Genomic DNA, 20,264 nt, shown 5'->3' on the forward strand with positions numbered 1-20,264 from the left:
ACCTCACTGACTTTTCCTTTCCTCACTCATGAGCCACCCGGGGGGGCCTTGTGTCAGCTCGCTTTCCAGAGGATTCCACAGCCCCTAACTTGGGTGACTTTCCCAGCCAGCCACAGGGAAAGACATGACTTGCCCATGATGCCCCTGGGGCAGGAGAGAACCCTGGCTCTCCTTCCCAGCCCGCATTCTTGCCCCCCCTGGCCACCTCCCTTCCAGGCCCTCTCAGGGCAGCACAGTGGCAGGGGGCCAGCCTCGGGAGCAGCAGTGGGGGCTCTCAGCCCAGCTCTTGCTCCTGTACCCCAGCCATGAGAGCAGTCACTCTTCTCCAAGGGAAGAGCATGTCACCAGGAGCCCGCCTGGGCCAGGAGGGAGGTGGCCCAGGCTCCACCTGCCCCTCAGAACGCCGGGAGGGGCATCTGAGGGCAGCTGGGGGGAGATCTGACCACTGAGAGGTTGCAGGAAAACCCTCAACCCTCGTTCCACTATCCCAGGTGGGTTTATTTCCCGTGGGCTGCTCGGAAGGAGGGCCGCTGTGGTGCAGGAAGCTTCTGAGATGGGCCCTATCAGGCTTAGGACCCAGCCAACCGCCCCTGCCAAGGACCTCTCTCTCTGCGCTTCCGGGCTCTGCCCATGGCACCGTGTCCTTGTGCCGCCTTCGAGCTGGGCTGGGAGTGTTGTGTCTGTGTCCCGTGCCACGCTGCAAACTCCTGGGCCCGTGCCTTCTCCCTCTTGGCCTCTCACAGCTGCTGGCTCAGAGGAGGGTCCGGACGGACAGACAGGTAAGTGACAACCACTCAAAGATTCACCTTGGCTGTCTCCTAGAGCAACTGAGCAGAGACTAGGACGGGGAGCACCTGGGAGGAATGCAAGGACAGGGGTGGGTTTCCACCCCAGAACACAAGCCCTCGGCAGCCGTACTGTGGACACCATTTTCCTTTATTGCCCATCCAGGGAACAGCCCAGTAGGTTCCATCCGCAGTCCAGCTGCAGCGTACACAGGAAGGGGCTCGGGGGCCATGCAGGAGCTGTGCCCACGAGAGAGGCACAGTCAGAGGCCAGCAGGCAAGGGGACACGCACAGACGTCTCATGGCAACTCCTGGACGTCGGGACCTCTGCTGGCTCACCCTGCCCACAGCCGCCAGGGGCACAGCTGCCAGGCAGCCATCGGCTACCACCCTTCTGCCCAGCACGCACGCATTGTCCACGAAGCATCACAAAGCTTGCCTTGGCGAGACAGTCAAAAGGAGTAAACAAGTGAGCAGGGAATGGGGCTTCCTGGAACACGCCGGACTGTGCCTGGAACACAGAAACTACCTTCGCCAGGAAGCAGCAGCAGCAGGACAGGAGTTATATGGAAACTGCTCACACCGCGGCTGTTAGAACCCCTTGCTCAGAGAAACAGGCCTGTCCTCATGGGCACTGGGGCAGGTCTTTTGAAACGTATTAAATGAAGACCTTTCTCCAGCAGCGCCTCGAGAGCACCAGAGCGTGTGTGGACTCTTGTGGGGAGTCAGGAGGCCCCTCCACTTCCAAAGCTCGGGAGGACCTGGGCACTTTTCTGGAGGGCTTTGGAGGATGTGCGACGGTGGCACGTTGTTCTCGTGCATCTCTGTTAGTTCTCAGTTCTGTGAACTGAGGGGGACGCGCTGTCAGGATGGGTGCCCGTGCCCGCCACAGCCTCCAGCTTCGCTTGCACACGTCCTCCGCCGAAAAGTCACACCATCCAGTGTGACTCATTTGGTGGCGGGCCCGGGTGTGGATTCGTCGCTGGCTTCTTTGTCCTGCTCCAGCAGGATTAACTCGGTTCTTGCTGACGAGGACACCATCGCTCCGGAGCCTGGCCCGGCGCCCGCAGCCTCTGCCAGTCTGCCGTCCTCCTCCTCGGGGGAGAAGCTTTCTCGGGCATCGAAAAAGGTGACTGTTTCTTCCTGGACTTTCTGCTCTGCCGGACCTGCCTCATCCTTAGAGGTTTTGCTTTTCTTGGTAGGAGACGAGGAGAACCCTAATTTGGGAAATCGAAACCAGCCCGCCTTCTCCTGTTTTTCAGGCGTTTCTGCCTCCGGCCGAGCCTCGGGCTGCGTCTGGACGGGGGCAGATTTCAGAACTTCGCCTTTGGATTCGGCGCTGGTCTCGTCGACGGAAGAAGAAAATCCGATATTTGGAAGCCAAAACCTGAACAGACCAGAAGATCTTTTACTTTCGGGCTTCTCGTTCAGAGCCCTGTCTTCATCTGCGGCTGCCTCTTGGCTATCTTCAGGGGGAAATTCGAGAATTTCCGCAGGCTCCTCGTCGGAACAGCTGTCTGCAAACTGGTGGCCAGAGTGAACTTCAAACGTACACATTTGTGGTCCAGGCACGCCGACGCTGGAAGAGATGATTTCAAATGGTTCTCCAGTATCGGGCTGGAGGTCTCCAGCAATGGGGTCTGCTCCTGGGGCGACTTGTTGGGGAGCCTCTTGCAGATCCTCCCTCGGCTGAGAGTCTTGAGTTAGCGTGTGCACCCCAGCCTGCGTGGGGGGCTCTGGACCCTTCCCCTTTAGCAAGGAAAATCCGTAAGGCGGCGGTTGGATCTCGGACGCAGCGATCTCCGATTCCCGCACAATCTGAGTGGAAATAGCCTCAGGTCCCGAGAGGTCAGCAAACTCTGCTGTCACCCTGCTGTGGATGGTGACCTCTTGGCTCCCAACCTGAGCACCTTGAATGCGCACTCTGACCTTAGAAATGGGGGAAGCTTCCAAGGAGGGGTCAAGGGCCACAGGCTGCTCCCCAGGGACCCCAGCGCCTGTCTTCAGGATGCTCGCACCCCAGACTCCAGGGCTTTCCTGACTCAGGGCGATGTCGAGGCTGCTCTCAGAGCACTGCACCGCTCTCACGGTGGGGACAAAAACGTCGGCCTCAGAGCTACGCGTGGGGAAGGAGAATCTCGGGACCTCTAACTTGGGGAACTTGACAGTTAGCACAGAGTCTTCCCAGAGCTGACCCATGGTGACCACGGAAACCTGAGATGGCATGTCAGTACTTGAGGCCTTCAGTTTCAGAGGGCCTTCGGGACAGGAAGACCGGTCCTCTGTTCTCTCTCCCTCTCCGGCAGGTCCTGCTGGCCCAGGGAGAGGAGTCTTGCCCGCTTCTCCCAGAGCAGCTTGGGTTTCTGACAGTCTCCCACCGCTGAGCACCTGAAGGGGGAGGGAGCCTTCAGTGGGACGGCCCGTGGCCTCTGGAGTGGAAAGCTCAGCGGTGGACGAGCCGTCAGGAGGGAGGTGCAGCTTCAAGCCTTTCTCGTCAAGATTTCGCCTTAGAACATCTGCGTAGGACGCGCTCTCCGCAGCCGTCGTGTCTGCGTCTGCCTCTGGGGACTGCAAGGACGTCGTAGGCTCCACTTCTGACCCAGAAACGTGGGCCCCCTGACTCTTGACTGTGGCTGGTGCTGGCGTGCTGGCAGCAGGTGCGGGTGTCTGCGCCCCCGGGCCCCCAGCCCCACTTTTCTCCTTGGCAGAGCGCCGGAAGACGGGCAGGCGGAGCGCGGGCATTCTAAACCAGCTCTCCTGCGATCCCGTCTGCACTTCTCCCGCGGCGGCGTCCCCTTCTGGCCTTTCTGCCGTGCCATCTGGTGCCCTACAGGATGGCTGGAGGGGGGCTTCTGTTGGGGGGCCCACCATTGCACCAATGCCCCCAACACCCTCACCGCTGGCCCTCACTGTGGCGTGAGGGTCACCCTCTGTGGGGGAACTAGAGAGAGAGGGATCTGGGCCGCCTTGTGGCAGGCCGGCCCCTCCCTTAGAAGCCTTAAAAGGTGTCTGGACCCTTCCCTTCTCTCCGTCCTTCCCAGGAGGCACATCCACGTGCACTTCCATTTCTGGAACATGTACCTCGGGCGGGACACCCGTCGGGCCCACGCCTACGGCTACGCTGAGCTTGGCGTCTTCCAGGCTATGTCCAGGGTCCCCTTTGGGCCCTGCCCCCTTCTTTGGGGACCACCTAAGGGACGGAAGCTTGAACTTCTGCCTTTTTAAAGAACTGCTTTTGCCTTCACGGTCGGCTTCTTCACCTGGGGCTTCAGCTGGGGCTATTGCTGGCGCCTCCATGGTGTCCTGGGGTCCCTCTGGCCCCTTGGACATGGAGACACCTGTGGATGGCAGGTGAGTGCCTGGCATAGGGAACACAGTGGCTTCCTTGGCCGAGGAGTCCAGTCCCCACGCAGGGCTAGGAGGAGACAGGGCAGGGGCGTGCTCCGCAGCACGGGGCTCCACCTCAGCCTCTGCTGCCATTGGGACTGAAAACCCGAACTTTGGTCGATGAAATATAGGAAAACTCACCTGCCCATAAGATGCAGGAAACAGGGGTTCCACTGGGCCAGGGTGATGGTCAGTTTGGGACAATGGAACTCGCTCACCACGAGGGGGGTCTGCAGAGCTTTCTGTGCTGGGAAGGTGAGCGTCGACCTGGGACCCAGAAAGGGTTTCCTGAGGCAGCTCCACAGGGATGGCGGCTTGGGGGACTGTCACCTGGTATTTTGTAAGTGTGACGCCCTCGCACGGAGTGAGGGTAGAGGTTTCCATTTGAAGACCAGTGAGATCAAGCTTGGCTAAAGGAAAACCAGGCCAGGCTAGTCTGGGCACCTGCAGGGAAGGCTCCCCACATGACCCGCCCCCACCAACCTCTGAGGGGGTGGCCGAGACACTCTGGGGAAGAGGAACCCCAGATTCTGTATCCAGTGCGACAGCGCCTCCAAGCGTTCTCTCAGGATGAGAGAAGACTTTGGGAAACTTGAAATGGCTTTTCTTGGGTTTACCTTTTTCTCCACCTTTTCCAAGTGACAGGCTCGAATCAACACTGACTTTGGAAACACTATGTTCACCTGCAGGGATGTCAGGACCCAAGTCACCTGAAGAAACAGTCACCTCAGCATCTTCAAAATGTCCCTGAATTACATAAGCCCTACTGGATGGCGGACTGAAAAAGGACATGCTGACTTTAGGCATTCCGAACTTGCTATCTCTAGCGGCCACCTCCTTGTCTCTCAGGGACACGTTGCCCTCCAGCTTGGCGCCCGACACCTGGGCATCAACCTCCACGCTGCGCAGAGGCACCTCCACACCGGGGGCGCTCCCCTCCCCCTGGAGGCCTTTCAGGTCCACGCTGGGGCCCTTGATGTCCACCTGGGGGGCCTTGATGTCCACCTTGGGCATCTTGATGCTGGGCATCTGCGCCTTTGGCAGGTGGCCCTTGATCCTGGCCCCGTCTGCTTTGCCCTTCAGCTCGGCCACCGCCACCTCTCCCTCAGGAAGGGCCACCTCCAGCTCTCCCCCTGGCAGGTGGATATCAGCAGATGACAGCTGGACGCTGCCCTCAGGGTCTGTGATCTCTCCTCCCACGGAGGGCAGGGTCGCCTTCCCTCCGACCTTGCACACTAGCACGTCTGCGGATGTTCCCAGATCCTTGCCTGAGGACGACACGCCGAAGGACGGCATCTTGAACTTGGGCATTTTGAACTTTCTGTCTCTGGCGGCCACCTCCTCGTCTCCCAGGGACACGGCACCCTCGACCTTGGCATCTGGCAGCTCGGCGTCCACCTGCGCACTGGGCAGAGACACCTCCACCCCGGGGGTGCTCACCTCCACTTGGGCGCTCTTCGCGTCCATTTTGGGCCCCTTGATGTCCAGCTGGGGGGCCTTGGTGTCCACCTTGGGCATTTTGATGCTGGGCATCTGCACCTTGGGCAGGTGCCCTTTGAGTCCAGCTCCAGTGGTGGATTCCTGGAGCTCTCCCTCGGGTACTTGGCCCTCCGGGAGCTTCACGCCCACCTGGGCTGTCTTGACCTCCAGCTCGGCAGATGGGAGCTCAATGGTGAGGTCTCCGGTCTTGATGTCGGCCTGTACCTTGGGCAGGGACACGTCCGCCGAGGTGTCAACGGGCTGGCCTGGTGCCGACAGGCCAAAGGACGGCATCTTGAACTTGGGCATTTTGAACTTGCTGTCTCTGGCGGCAACCTCCTTATCTCCCAGGGACACGTCGCCCTCGAGCTTGGCACCCGGCACCTGAGTGTCCATCTCCACGCTGGGCAAAGACACCTCCACTTTGGGGGCAGTCACCTCCCGTTTGCTGCCCTTCAGGTCCACTTTGGCGCCTCTGATGTCCACCTGGGGGGCCTTGATGTCCACCTTGGGCATCTTGATGCTGGGCATCAGCACCTTGGGCAGGTGCCCTTTGAATCCGGCTCCAGTGGCGGGTTCCGGGAGCTCTCCCTCAGGCACTTGGCCCTCCGGGAGCTTCCGGCCCACCTGGGCTGTCTTGACCTCCAGCTCGGCCGATGGGAGCTCAACACTGAGGTCTCCAGTCTTGACGTCGGCTTCGATAGAGGGCCGGGACACGTCAGCCTGGACCTTTGGCAGAGACACGTCTGCGGAGGTCTCAACGGACTTGCTTGGTGCCGAGAGCCCAAAGGACGGCATCTTGAACTTGGGCATTTTGAACTTGCTGTCTGCGGCCACCTGCTTGTCTCCCAGGGACACGTCGCCCTCCAGTTTGGCGCCCGGCACCTGGGCATCCACCTCCACGCTGGGCAGAGACACCTCCACACCGGGGGCGCTCACCTTCGCCTGGAGGCCTTTCAGGTCCACGCTGGCGCCCTTGATGTCCACCTGGGGGGCCTTGATGTCCCCCTTGGGCTTCTTGATGCTGGGCATCTGCACCTTGGGCTGGTGCCCTTTGATTCCGGCTCCAGTGGCGAGTTCCTGGAGCTCTCCCTCAGGGACTTGGCCCTCTGGGAGCTCCACGCCCACCTGGGCTGTCTTGACCTCCAGCTCGGCAGATGGGAGCTCAACGCTGAGGTCTCCGGTCTTGACGTCAGCCTGGATGGAGGACAGGGACACGTCAGCCTGGACCTTTGGAAGGGACACATCTGCCGAGGTCTTGACGGACTTGCTTGGTGCCGACAGCCCAAAGGACGGCATCTTGAACTTGGGCATTTTGAACTTGCTGTCTGTGCCGGCCATCTCCTTGTCTCCCAGGGACGCGTCGCCCTCCAGCTCGGCGCCCGGCACCTGGGCGTCCACCTCCACGCTGGGCAGAGACACCTCCACACCGGGGGCGCTCATCTTCGCCTGGAGGCCTTTCAGGTCCACGCTGGCGCCCTTGATGTCCACCTGGGGGGCCTTGATGTCCCCCTTGGGCTTCTTGATGCTGGGCATCTGCACCTTGGGCTGGTGCCCTTTGAGTCCGGCTCCAGTGGTGAGTTCCTGGAGCTCTCCCTCAGGGACTTGGCCCTCCGGGAGCTCCACGCCCACCTGGGCTGTCTTGACCTCCAGCTCGGCAGATGGGAGCTCAACGCTGAGGTCTCCGGTCTTGACGTCAGCCTGGATGGAGGGCAGGGACACGTCAGCCTGTACCTTTGGCAGGGACACGTCTGCTGATGCCTCGACTGATTTGCTTGGTGCCGACAGCCCCAAGGACGGCATCTTGGACTTGGGCATTTTGAACTTCCTGTCTGTGGTGGCCACCTCCTTGTCTCCCAGGGACACGTCGCCCTCCAGCTTGGCACCCGGCACCTGGGCGTCCACCTCCACGCTGGGCAGAGACACCTGCACACAGGGGGCGCTCCCCTCCCCCTGGAGGCCTTTCAGGTCCACGCTGGGGCCTTTGATGTCCACTGGGGGGGCCTTGATGTCCACCTTGGGCATCTTGACGCTGGGCATCTGCACCTTTTGCAGGTGGCCCTTGATCCGGGCCCCTTCTGCTTTGCCCTTCAGCTCGGCCACTGCCACCTCTCCCTCGGGCAGGGCCACCTCCAGCTCTGCCCCTGGCAGGTGGATATCAGCAGATGGCACCTGGACGATCCCGTCCGGGGCTGTGATCTCTCCACCCACAGAGGGCAGGGTCCCCTCCTCTCCGACCTTGGGTATGGGCACATCCACGGATGTTCCCAGATGCTTGCGTGGGGCAGACACGCCGAAGGACGGCATCTTGAACTTGGGCATTTTGAACTTGCTGTCTCTTGCGGCTACCTCCTTGTCTCCCAGGGACATGTCACCCTCAAACTTGGCGCCCGGCAACTGCGTGTCCACCTCTAAGCTGGGCACAGACACCCCCACACCGGGGGCTGTCACTTCCATTTTGGGGCCCTTCAGGTCAAGTTTGGCGCCCTTGACGTCCACCTGGGGGGCCTTGATGTCCACTTTGGGCATCTTGATGCTGGGCATTTGCACCTTGGGCAGGTGCCCTTGTAGTCCGGCTCCAGCGGCTGGATCCGGGAGCTCTCCCTCGGTCACTTGGCCCTCTGGGAGCTTCCCGCCAACCTGGGCTGTCTTGACCTCCAGCTCGGCCGATGGGAACTCAACACTGAGGTCTCCGGTCTTGACGTCGGCTTCGATGGAGGGCCGGGACATGTAAGCCTGGACCTTTGGCAGGGACACGTCTGCCGAGGTCTCGATGGACCTGCTTGGTGCCGACAGCCCAAAGGACGGCATCTTGAACTTGGGCATTTTGAACTTGCTGTCTGCGGCGGCCACCTCCTTGTCTCCCAGGGACACATCGCCCTCCAGTTTGGTGTCCGGCACCTGGGCATCCACCTCCACGCTGGGCAGAGACACCTCCACACCGGGGGTGCTCACCTTCCCCTGGAGGCCTTTCAGGTCGACGCTGGGGCCCTTGATGTCCACCTGGGGGGCCTTGATGTCCACCTTAGGCTTCTTGATGCTGGGCATCTGCACCTTTGGCAGGTGGCCCTTGATCCTGGCCCCTTCTGCTTTCCCCTTCAGCTCGGTCACTGCCACCTCCCCCTCGGTCAGGGCCACCTCAAGTTCTGTCCCTGGCAGGTGGATATGAGCAGATGACAGCTGGACGCTGCTCTCCGGGGCTGTGATCTCTCCTCCCATGTAGGGCAGGGTAGCCTCCCCTCCGACCTTGGACACGGCCACGTCCACTGATGTTCCCAGATCCTTCCGTGGGGCAGACACGCCGAAGGAGGGCATCTTGAACTTGGGCATTTTGAATTTGCTGTCTCTGGCGGCCACCTCCTTTTCTCCAGGGGTGTCGTCGCCTTCGAGCTTAGCGCCCGGCACCTTGGCATCCACGTCCACGCTGGGCAGAGAAACCTCCACCTCGGGGGTGCTCACCTCCGCTTTGGCGCCCTTCAGGTCCAGTTTGGCTCCCTTGACGTCCACCTCGGGGGCCTTGATGTCCACCATGGGCATCTGGATGCTGGGCATCTGCATCTTGGGCAGGTGCCCTTTGAGTCCGGCTGCAGTACCTTCCGGGAGCTCTCCCTCGGTCACTTGGCCCTCTGGGAGCTTCCCGCCCCCCTGGGCTGTTGTGACCTCCAGCTTGGCCGATGGGAGCTCAAGGATGAGGTCTGCGGTCTTGACGTCGGACTGGATTGAGGGCAGGGACATGTCGGCCTGGACCTTTGCCAGGGAAACGTCCTCCGAGGCCTCGACGGACTTGCTTGGTGCCGACAGGCCGAAGGATGGCATCGTGAACATGGGCATTTTGAAATTGCTGTCTCTGGCAGCCACATCCTTGTCTCCCAGGGACGGGTCCCCCTCCAGCTTGGCGCCTGGCACCTGAGCGTCCACCTCCACACTGGGCAGAGACATCGCCACGCCGGGGGCGCTCACCTCTCCCTGGAGGCCTTTCTGGTCCACGCTGGGGCCCTTGATGTCCAACTGGGGGGCCTTGATGTCCACCTTGGGCGTCTTGATGCTGGGCATTTGCACCTTTGGCTGGTGGCCCTCGATCCAGACCCCTTCTGCTTTGCCCTTCAGCTCGGCCACTGCCACCTCTCCCTCGGGCAGGGCCACCTCCAGCTCTGCCCCTGGCAGGTGGATATCAGCAGATGACAGCTGGACGCTGCCCTCCGGGGCTGTGATCTCTCCTCCCACAGAGGGCAGGGTCACCTCCCCTCCGACCTTGGGCATGGGCACGTCCACGGATATTCCCAGATCCTTGCGTGGGGCCGACACGCTGAAGGACGGCATCTTGAACTTGGGCATTTTGAACTTGCTGTCTCTGGTGGCCACCTCCTTGTCCCCCAGGGTCACGTCGCCCTCCAGCTTGGAGCCTAGCATCTTGGCATCCACCTCCATGCTGTGTGGAGACACCTCCACGCTGGGGGCGGTCACCTCTGCCTTGGCGCCCTCCAGGTTAAGTTTGGCGCCTTTGACGTCCACCTCGGAGGCCTTTATGTCCACCTTGGGCATCTGGATGCTGGGCATCGGCACCTTGGGCATTTGCCGTTTGAGTCCAGCTCCTGCGGCAGGTTCTGGGAGCTCTCCCTCGGTCAGTTGGCCCTCTGGGAGCTTCCCGCCCACCTGGGCCGACTTGACCTCCAGCTCGGCCGATGACAGCTCAACGCTGAGGTCTCCAGTCTTGACGTCAGCCTGTACCTTGGGCAGGGACACGTCCGCCAAGGACTCGACAGACTTGCCTGGCGCCGACACGCCGAAGGACGGCACCTTGAACTTGGGCATTCTGAGCTTGCTGTCTCTGGCGGCCACCTCCTTGTCCCCCGGGGTCACGTCGCCCTCCAGCTTGGTGCCCAGCATCTTGGCATCCACCTCCACGCTCTGCAGAGACACCTCCACGCTGGGGGCGGTCACCTCCACCTTGGCGCCCTGCAGGTCCAGTTTGGGGACCTTGATGTCCACCTTGGGGGCCTTGATGTCCACCTTGGGCATCTTGATGCTGGGCATCTGCACCTTGGGCAGGTGCCCTTTGAGTCCGGCTCCTGTGGCGGGTTCTGGGAGCTCTCCCTCCGTCACTTGGCCATCTGGGAGCTTCCCGCCAACCTGGGCTGTCTTGACGTCCAGCTTGGCCAATGGGAGCTCAACGCTGAGGTCTCCGGTCTTGACGTCAGCCTCGATGGAGGGCCGGGACACGTCAGCCTGGACCTTTGGAAGGGACACGTCTGCCGAGGTCTCGACGGACTTCCTTGGTGCCGACAGCCCAAAGGATGGCATCTCGAACTTGGGCATTTTGAACTTGCTGTCTGTGGCAGCCATCTCCTTGTCTCCCAGGGACGCGTCGCCCTCCAGCTTGGCGCCCGGCACCTGGGCGTCCACCTCCACGCTGGGCAGAGACACCTCCACACCGGGGGTGCTCACCTTCGCCTGGATGCCTTTCAGGTCCACGCTGGTGCCCTTGATATCCACCTGGGGGGCCTTGATGTCCCCCTTGGGCTTCTTGATGCTGGGCATCTGCACCTTGGGCTGGTGCCCTTTGATTCCGGCTCCAGTGCCGAGTTCCTGGAGCTGTCCCTCGGGCATTTGGCCCTCCGGGAGCTCCACGCCCACCTGGGCTGTCTTGACCTCCAGCTCGGCAGATGGGAGCTCAACGCTGAGGTCTCCGGTCTTGACATCAGCCTGGATGGAAGGCAGGGACACGTCTGCTGATGCCTCACCGGATTTGCTTGGCGCTGACAGCCCGAAGGACGGCATCTTGGACTTGGGCATTTTGAAGTTCTTGTCTGTGGCGGCCACCTCCTTGTCTCCCAGGGACACGTCACCCTCCAGCTTGTCGCCCGGCACCTGGAGGTCCACCTCCACGCTGGGCGGACACACCTCCACACCGGGGGCGCTCCCCTCCCCCTGGAGGCCTTTCAGGTCCACACTGGGGCCCTTGATGTCCATCTGGGGGGCCTTGATGTCCACCTTGGGCATCGTCACACTGGGCATCTGCACCTTTGGCAGGTGGCCCTTGATCCTGGCCCCTTCTGCTTTGCCCTTCAGTTTGGCCACCGCCACGTCTTCCTCGGGCACGGCCACCTCCAGCTCACCCCCTGGCAGGTGGATATCAGCAGATGGCAGCTTGACGCTCCCCTCCGGGGCTGTGATCTCTCCACCTACAGTAGGCATGGTCACCTCCCATCCACCCTTGGGCATGGGCACGTCTACGGATGTTCCCAGATGCTTGCGTGGGGCAGACACGCCGAAGGATGATATCTTGAACTTGGGCATTTTCAACTTGCTGTCTCTGGCAGCTACCTCCTTGTCTCCCAGGGACACGGCGCCCTCAAGTTTGGCACCTGGCACCTGCGTGTCCACCTCTAAGCTGGGCACAGACACCTCTACACCAGGGACTGTCACTTCCACTTTGGTGCCCTTCAGGTCCAGTTTGGTGCCCTTGATGTCCACCTCGGGGGCCTTGATGTCCACCTTGGGCATCGTGATATGGGGCATCTGCACCTTGGGCAGGTGGCCTTTGAGCCCGGCGGCGGCTCGTTCCGGGAGCTCTCCCTCGGTCACTTGGCCCTCCGGGCGCTCCCCGCCAACCTGGGCTGTCTTGACCTCCAGCTTGGCCGATGGCAGCTCAATGGTGAGGTCTCCGGTTTTGACGTCGGCCTGTACCTTGGGCAGAGACACGTCCGCCAAGGACTCGACGGACTTGCCTGGCGCCGACACGCCGAAGGACGGCATCTTGAACTTGGGCATTCTGAGCTTGCTGTCTCTGGCGGCCACCTCCTTGTCCCCCAGGGTCACGTCGCCCTCCAGCTTGGTGCCCAGCATCTTGGCATCCACCTCCACACTACGCAGAGACACCTCCACGCTGGGGGCGGTCACCTCCGCCTTGGCGCCCTTCAGGTCCAGTTTGGCGACCTTGAGGTCCACCTCAGGGGCCTTGACGTGCACCTTGGGCATCTTGATGCTGGGCATCTGCACCTTGGGCAGGTGGCCTTTGAGTCCGGCTGCAGCGCGTTCCGGGAGCTCTCCCTCGGTCACTTGGCCCTCCGGGAGCTTCCCGCCAACCTGGGCTGTCTTGACCTCCAGCTCGGCTAATGGGAGCTCAACGCTGAGGTCTCCGGTCTTGACGTCCGCCTCGATGGAGGGCCAGGACATGTCGGCCTGCGCCTTTGCAAGGGACACGTCTGCCAAGGCCTCGACGGACTTGCTTGGTGCCAACAGGCCGAAGGACGGCATCTTGAACTTGGGTATTGTGAACTTGCTGTCTGTGGCGGCCACCTCCTTGTCCCCCAGGGTCACGTCGCCCTCCAGCTTGGAGCCTAGCATCTTGGCATCCAACGCCATGCTGTGCAGAGACACATCCACGCTGGGGGCAGAAACCTCTGCCGTGGCGCCCTCCAGGTCAAGTTTGGCGCCTTTGACGTCCACCTCGGGGGCCTTGATGTCCACCTTGGGTATCTGGATGCTGGGCATCGGCACCTTGGGCATTTGCCCTTTGAGTCCGGCACCTGCGGCAGCTTCTGGGAGCTCTCCCTCGGTCACTTGGCCCTCTGGGAGCTTCCCGCCCACCTGGGCTGTCTTGACCTCCAGGTCGGCCGATGGCAACTCAACGCTGAGGTCTCCAGTCTTGACATCAGCCTGTACCTTGGGCAGGGACACATCCGCCAAGGACGCGACGGACTTGCCTGGCACCGACACGCCAAAGGACGGCATCTTGAACTTGGGCATTCTGAGCTTGCTGTCTCTAGCGGCCACCTCCTTGTCCCCCAGGGTCACGTCGCCCTCCAGCTTGGTGCCCAGCATCTTGGCATCCACCTCCATGCTGGGCAGAGACACCTCCACGCCGGGGGCGCTCTCCTCCTCCTGGAGGCCTTTCAGGTCCACGCTGGGGCCCTTGATGTCCTCCTTGGGGGCCTTGATGTCCACCTTGGGCATCTTGACGCTGGGCATCTGCACCTTTGGCAGGTGGCCCTTGATCCCGGCCCCTTCTGCTTTGCACTTCAGCTCAGCCACCGACTCCTCTCCCTCGGGCACGGCCACCTCCAGCTCTCCCCCTGGGAGGTGGATATCAGCAGATGGCAGCTGGACGCTCCCCTCCGGGGCTGTGATATCTCCATCCACAGTGGGCAGGGTCACCTCCCCTCCGCCCTTGGGCATGGGCATGTCCACGGATGTTCCCAGATGCTTGCGTGGGGCAGACACGCCGAAGGACGGCATCTTGAACTTGGGCATTTTGAACTTGCTGTCTCTGGCGGCTACCTCCTTGTCTCCCAGGGAAACGTCGCCCTCAAGCTCAGTGCCCGGCACCTGCGTGTCCACCTCTAAGCTGGGCACAGACACCTCCACGCCAGGGGCTGTCACTTCCACTTTGGCGTCCTTCAGGTCCTGTTTGGCACCCTTGATGTCCACCTCGGGGGCCTTGATGTCCACCTTGGGCATCTTGATGCTGGGCATAGGCACCTTGGGCAGGTGGCCTTTGAGTCCGGCTGCGGCGCGTTCCGGGAGCTCTCCCTCAGTCACTTGGCCCTCCGGGAGCTTCCCGCCAACCTGGGCTGTCTTCACCTCCAGCTCGGCCGATGGGAGCTCAACGCTGAGGTCTCCGGTCTTGACGTCCGCCTCAATGGAGGGCCGGGATATGTCGGCCTGCACCTTTGCCAGGGACACATCCACCGAGGCCTCGACGGACTTGCTTGGTGCCGACAGGCCGAAGGACGGCATCTTGAACTTCGGAATTTTGAACTTGCTGTCTCTGGCAGCCACCTCCTTGTCTCCCAGGGACACGTCGCCCTCCAGCTTGGCGCCTGGCACCTCGGCGTCCACCTCAACACTGGGCAGAGACACCTCCACACCGGGGGCGCTTACCTCCCCCTGGAGGCTTTTCAGGTCCACGCTGGGGCCCTTGACGTCCACCTGGGGGGCCTTGACGTCCACCTTGGGCATCGTGACCCTGGGCATCTGCACCTTTGGCAGGTGGCCCTCGATCCTGGCCCCTTCTGCTTTCCCCTTCAGCTCGGCCACTGTCACCTCTCCCTCAGGCAGGGCCACCTCCAGCTCTGCCCCTGGCAGGTGGATGTCAGCAGATGACAGCTGGACGCTGCCCTCCGGGGCTGTGATCTTTCCTCCTACGGAGTGCAGGGTCGCCTCCCCTCCGACCTTGGGCACAGGCACGTCCACAGATGTTCCCAGATCCTTGCGTGGGGCCGACACGCTGAAGGACGGCATCTTGAACTTGGGCATTTTGAACTTGCTGTCTCTGGCGGCCACCTCCTTGTCTCCCGGGGGGACGCTGCCCTCGAGCTTGGCACCGGGCACCTTGGCATCCACCTCCATGCTGGACAGAGGCACCCCCACGCCGGGGGCCGTCACCTCTGCTTTGGTGCCCTCCAGGTCCAGTTTGGCGACCTGGATGTCCACCTCGGGGGCCTTGATGTCCACCTTGGGCATCTGGATGCTGGGCATCTGCACCTTAGTGAGGTGGCCTTTGAGTCTGGCTGCAGCGGGTTCTGGGAGCTCTCGCTTGGGCACTTGGCCCTCCGGGAGCTCCACGTCCACCTGGGCTGTCTTGACCTCCAGCTCGGCCAATGGCAGCTCAACGCTGAGGTCTCTGGTCTTGACGTCAGCCTGTACCTTGGGCAGGGACACGTCCGCCAAGGCATCGACGGACTTGCCTGGCGCCAACACGCCGAAGGACGGCATCTTGAACTTGGGCATTCTGAGCTTGCTGTCTCTGGCGGCCACCTCCTTGTCCCCCAGGGTCACATCACCCTCCAGCTTGGCACCCAGGATCTTGGCATCCACCTCCACGCTGCGCAGAGACACCTCCACGCTGGGGGCGGTCACCTCCGCCTTGGCGCCCTTCAGGTCCAGTTTGGCGCCCTTCACGTCCACCTCGGGGGCCATGATGTCCACCTTGGGCATCTGGATGCTGGGCATCTGCACCTTGGGCAGGTGCCCTTTGAGTCCGGTTCCTGCAGCGGGTTCCGGAGGCTCTCCCTCGGTCACTTGGCCCTCTGGGAGCTTCCCGCCCACCTGGGCTGTCTTGACCTTCAGTTCAGCCAATGGGAGCTCAACGCTGAGGTCTCCGGTCTTGACGTCCGCCTCAATGGAGGGCCGAGATATGTCGGCCTGGACCTCTGGCAGGGACATATCCGCCGAGGTCTCGACAGACTTGCTTGGTGCCGACTGGCCGAAAGACGGCATCTTGAACTTCGGCATTTTGAACTTGCTGTCTCTGGCAGCCACCTCCTTGTCTCCCAGGGACACGTCGCCCTCCAGCTTGGCGCCTGGCATCTCGGCGTCCACCTCGACGCTGGGCAGAGACACCTCCACGCCGGAGGCGCTTACCTCCCCTTGGAGGCCTTTCAGGTCCATGCTGGGGCCCTTGATGTCCACCTGGGGGGCCTTGATGTCCACCTTGGGCATCTTGACGCTGGGCATCTGCACTTTCGGCAGGTGGCCCTCGATCCTGGCCCCTTCTGCTTTCCCCTTCAGCTCGGCCACTGTCACCTCTCCCTCAGGCAGGGCCACCTCCAGCTCTGCCCCTGGCAGGTGGATGTCAGCAGATGATAGCTGGACGCTGCCCTCTGGGGCTGTGATCTCTCCTCCCACAGAGGGCAGGGTCACCTCCCCTCCGACCTTGGGCACAGGCACGTCCACGGATGTTCCCCGATCCTTGCGTGGAGCTGACACACTGAAGGACGGCATCTTGAACTTGGGCATTTTGAACTTGCTGTCTCTGGCGGCCACCTCCTTGTCTCCCGGGGGGACGCTGCCCTCGAGCTTGGCATCAGGCACCTTGGCATCGACCTCCACGCTAGACAGAGACACCTCCACGCTGGGGGCTGTCACCTCTGCTTTGGCGCCCTCCAGGTCCAGTTTGGCGACCTGGATGTCCACCTCGGGGGCCTTGATGTCCACCTTGGGCATCTTGATGCTGGGCATCAGCACCTTAGTCAGGTGGCCTTTGAGTCTGGCTGCAGAGGGTTCTGGGAGCTCTCCCTTGGGCACTTGGCTCTCCGGGAGCTCCACGTCCACCTGGGCTGTCTTGACTTCCAGCTTGGCCAATCGGAGCTCAACGCTGAGGTCTCCGGTCTTGACGTCAGCCTGTACCTTGGGCAGGGACACATCCGCCAAGGCCTCGACGGACTTCCCTGGTGCCGACACGCCAAAGGACGGCATCTTAAACTTGGGCATTCTGAGCTTGCTGTCTCTGGCGGCCACCTCCTTGTCCCCCAGGGTCACGTCGCCCTCCAGCTTGGGGCCCAGCATCTTGGCATCCACCTCCACGCTGCGCAGAGACACCTCCACGCTGGGGGCGGTCACCGCCGCCTTGGCGCCCTTCAGGTCCAGTTTGGCACTCTTCACGTCCACCTCGGGGGCCTTGATGTCCACCTTGGGCATCTGGATGCTGGGCATCTGCACCTTGGGCAGGTGCCCTTTGAGTCCGGTTCCTGTGGCGGGTTCCGGGAGCTCTCCCTCGGTCACTTGGCCCTCTGGGAGCTTCCCGCCCACCTGGGCTGTCTTGACCTTCAGATCGGCCAATGGGAGCTCAATGTTGAGGTCTCCGGCCTTGACGTCCGCCTCAATGGAGGGCCGGGATATGTCGGCCTGTGCCTCTGGCAGGGACACGTCTGCCGAGGTCTCGACAGACTTGCTTGGTGCTGACAGGCCAAAGGACGGCATCTTGAATTTGGGCATTGTGAACTTGCTGTCTCTGGCGGCCACCTCCTTGTCTCCCGGGGTGACGCTGCCCTCGAGCTTGGCATCGGGCACCTTGGCATCCACCTCCACGCTGGACAGAGACACCTCCACGCCGGATGCTGTCACCTCTGCTTTGGCGCCCTTCAGGTCCAGTTTGGCACCTTTCACGTCCACCTCGGGGGCCTTGATGTCCACCTTGGGCAACTGAATGCTGGGCATCTGCACCTTGGGCAGGTGCCCTTTGAGTCCGGTTCCTGTGGTGGGTTCTGGGAGCTCTCCCTCAGGGACTTGGCCCTCTGGGAGCTTCCCGCCCACCTGGACTGTCTTCACCTTCAGCTCGGCCAATGGGAGCTCAATGCTGAGGTCTCTGGTCTTGACGTCCACCTCAATGGAGGGCCGGGATATGTCGGCCTGTACCTCTGGCTGGGACCTGTCTGCCGAGGTCTCGACGGACTTGCTTGGTGCTGACAGGCCAAAGGACGGCATCTTGAACTTGGGCATTTTGAACTTGCTGTCTCTGGCGGCCACCTCCTTGTCTCCCAGGGACACGTCACCCTCCAGCTTAGCGTCTGGCACCTGGGCGTCCACCTCCATGCTGGGCAGAGACACCTCCACACCGGGGGCGCTCACCTTCCCCTGGAGGCCTTTCAGGTCCACGCTGGGGCCCTTGATGTCCACCTGGGGGGCCTTGATGTCCCCTTTGGGCTTCTTGATGCTGGGGATCTGCACCTTGGGCTGGTGCCCTTTGAGTCCGGCTCCAGCGGTGGGTTCCTGGAGCTGTCCCTCAGGCACTTTGCCCTCCGGGAGCTTCACGCCCACCTCAGCTGTCTTGACCTCCAACTCGGCTGATGGGAGCTGTGTGCCGAGGTCTCCGGTCTTGATGTCGGCCTGTACCTTGGGCAGGGACACGTCCACCATGGCCTCAGCGGACTTGCTTGGTGCCGAGATGCTGAAGGACGGCATCTTGAACTTGGGCATTTTGAACTTGCTGTCTCTGGCGGCCACCTCCTTGTCTCCCAGGGACACGTCGCCCTCCAGCTTAGCATCCGGCACCTGGGCGTCCACCTCCACGCTGGGCAGAGACACCTCCACACCGGGGGCACTCACCTTCCCCTGGAGGCCTTTCAGGTCCACGCTGGGGCCCTTGATGTCCACCTCGGGGGCCTTGATGTCCCCCTTGGGCTTCTTGATGCTGGGGATCTGCACCTTGGGCTGGTGCCCTTTGAGTCCGGCTCCAGCGGTGGGTTCCTGGAGCTGTCCCTCAGGCACTTTGCCCTCTGGGAGCTTCACGCCCACCTCAGCTGTCTTGACCTCCAACTCGGCTGATGGGAGCTGTGTGCCGAGGTCTCCGGTCTTGATGTCGGCCTGTACCTTGGGCAGGGACACGTCCACCGTGGCCTCAGCGGACTTGCTTGGTGCCGAGACGCTGAAGGACGGCATCTTGAACTTGGGCATTTTGAACTTCCTGTCTCTGGCGGCCACCGCCTTGTCTCCCTGGGATTCGATGCCTTCCATCCTCCTCCTCTCTTCACTGTCTCCTTTTATTTCTGGTGGGTGTGTCTCTGCCCTGTGTTTCTCTCTGTCTTCTCCTTGCATATCTATGCCTCCCACGTCTGTCCGCACATTCATGAGTGTGATGCCAGTTCCTTTTTCCTCCTCTGCTCCCTGTGGTGGTTTCACTGCCTCTGACCTTGGCTGCTTCACTGGTGACCACCCGAAGGAGGGCATTTTGAATTTCAACATTTTCATCTTTCCCTCCATAGCCTTGTCCCCACTCTTGGTGTCTTCTTCTCTCTGCCCAGCGGCGTCCCCCTCTGCTTTTTGTTTCTCCTGTTCTGGCAGGGGCACTGGGGTTGGCCTGGCCCCCTGGGTGTCCTCCTGCTCCGTGGGCCCTGTCTGGATGGTGATTGTGCTTTCTTCTGTCCCTAGCGCTTTTTCTTTGGAAAATCCAAACTTGGGTGTCTTTAAACTGGGTATTCGGACGTGGAATTCTGGTTGGCGGCTCTGTGTCTGGTCTTCCTCTGCGACGTCTTTCAGAGACAACCTGGCAATGCCAATTTCCAGCCCCTGTACTCCTTCTCTCTGGGCCTCCCCATTCTGTCCTAGGGCTGGACCCGCCTCGAGTTTCCCTTGAGGCACTGTCTCTTCCTGGACCTGTGCCTCCTTCGTTTTCCTTGGGTGTCTGGGTGCCATGCTCGTCCCTTCCCCCACGGCTCCCTCTCTGGGGCGGCCAGGCTCTGTGGGCCACTGTGGGCTCAGAGCAGGAACCCCCTCTTTTACCTCTTCTGTCCTGTCCTCTCTCCTGACGTGTGCAGCGGCCTCCATGTCCTCTCGTCTGTCATCCCCAGGTCTTGTCTCCTCCAGGACCCCAGTCTGGACTGCTTCACCCCGGGCCCCTCTGCCCGGTCGCCCCACTGGTGACGGGCCCTTCCCTGAGCCCACCCTGAATCTCAGGTTCAGGAACCTCCTCCTCCGCTGGCTACCTGGCCCTGCCTTCTGTTCCTGCTCCTCTGCTGGGAGCTGGGCCTCTGTGTCTGTGCTCGTGGGGGACACATCAGGCACATCCCCCCGCTCATAGGCCTCAGAGGAGCTGTGTGACCTTCGGGGTCCTGGGCCACGCTTGCTCTTTATTGTTTGGAATTTGGGCCAGGAGAGCCGCTCCTTCTGGGGCCGCCTGCCTCTGCCCTCCCTGGGCTTTGAGATGAGTCTCTCTTGGTCTCCACCTCCTTCCAGCGTCTTCGTGGGGGTCTCTGTGGACCCATCAGTGACATCCTCGTCCTGAAACAGGGAGAGTAAACTTGTTGGTGCCAGTGTAAGAAGTCTGAGGCCCTGGGCTCAAGGGACAGAGGGGAGGGTCAGCCCCTCCCAGCCTCGGCCCAGGGGTGCAGGCC

At 61.9% G+C, this 20,264-nt stretch overlaps 1 protein-coding gene across 1 annotated transcript in view; it reads right to left on the bottom strand.

The window, feature by feature from the left end:
- Positions 1-473: 473 nt before the first annotated feature.
- The window catches only part of AHNAK2 (AHNAK nucleoprotein 2), a 39,787-nt gene continuing 19,996 nt past the window's right edge, over positions 474-20,264 (bottom strand). Inside the window, exons 7-8 of the mRNA XM_058567867.1 lie at positions 16,771-20,151; positions 474-16,296 (exon numbers count right to left, since the gene is read on the bottom strand). Of these exons, the coding sequence (XP_058423850.1) occupies positions 1,735-16,296; positions 16,771-20,151 (17,943 nt within the window). The 3' untranslated portion in view covers positions 474-1,734. The remainder of the gene's footprint in view (positions 16,297-16,770; positions 20,152-20,264) is intronic.

The sequence above is a fragment of the Diceros bicornis genome, chromosome 24 (genome assembly GCF_020826845.1).
Source record: "Diceros bicornis minor isolate mBicDic1 chromosome 24, mDicBic1.mat.cur, whole genome shotgun sequence".
Taxonomy (NCBI): Eukaryota; Metazoa; Chordata; class Mammalia; order Perissodactyla; family Rhinocerotidae; genus Diceros; species Diceros bicornis.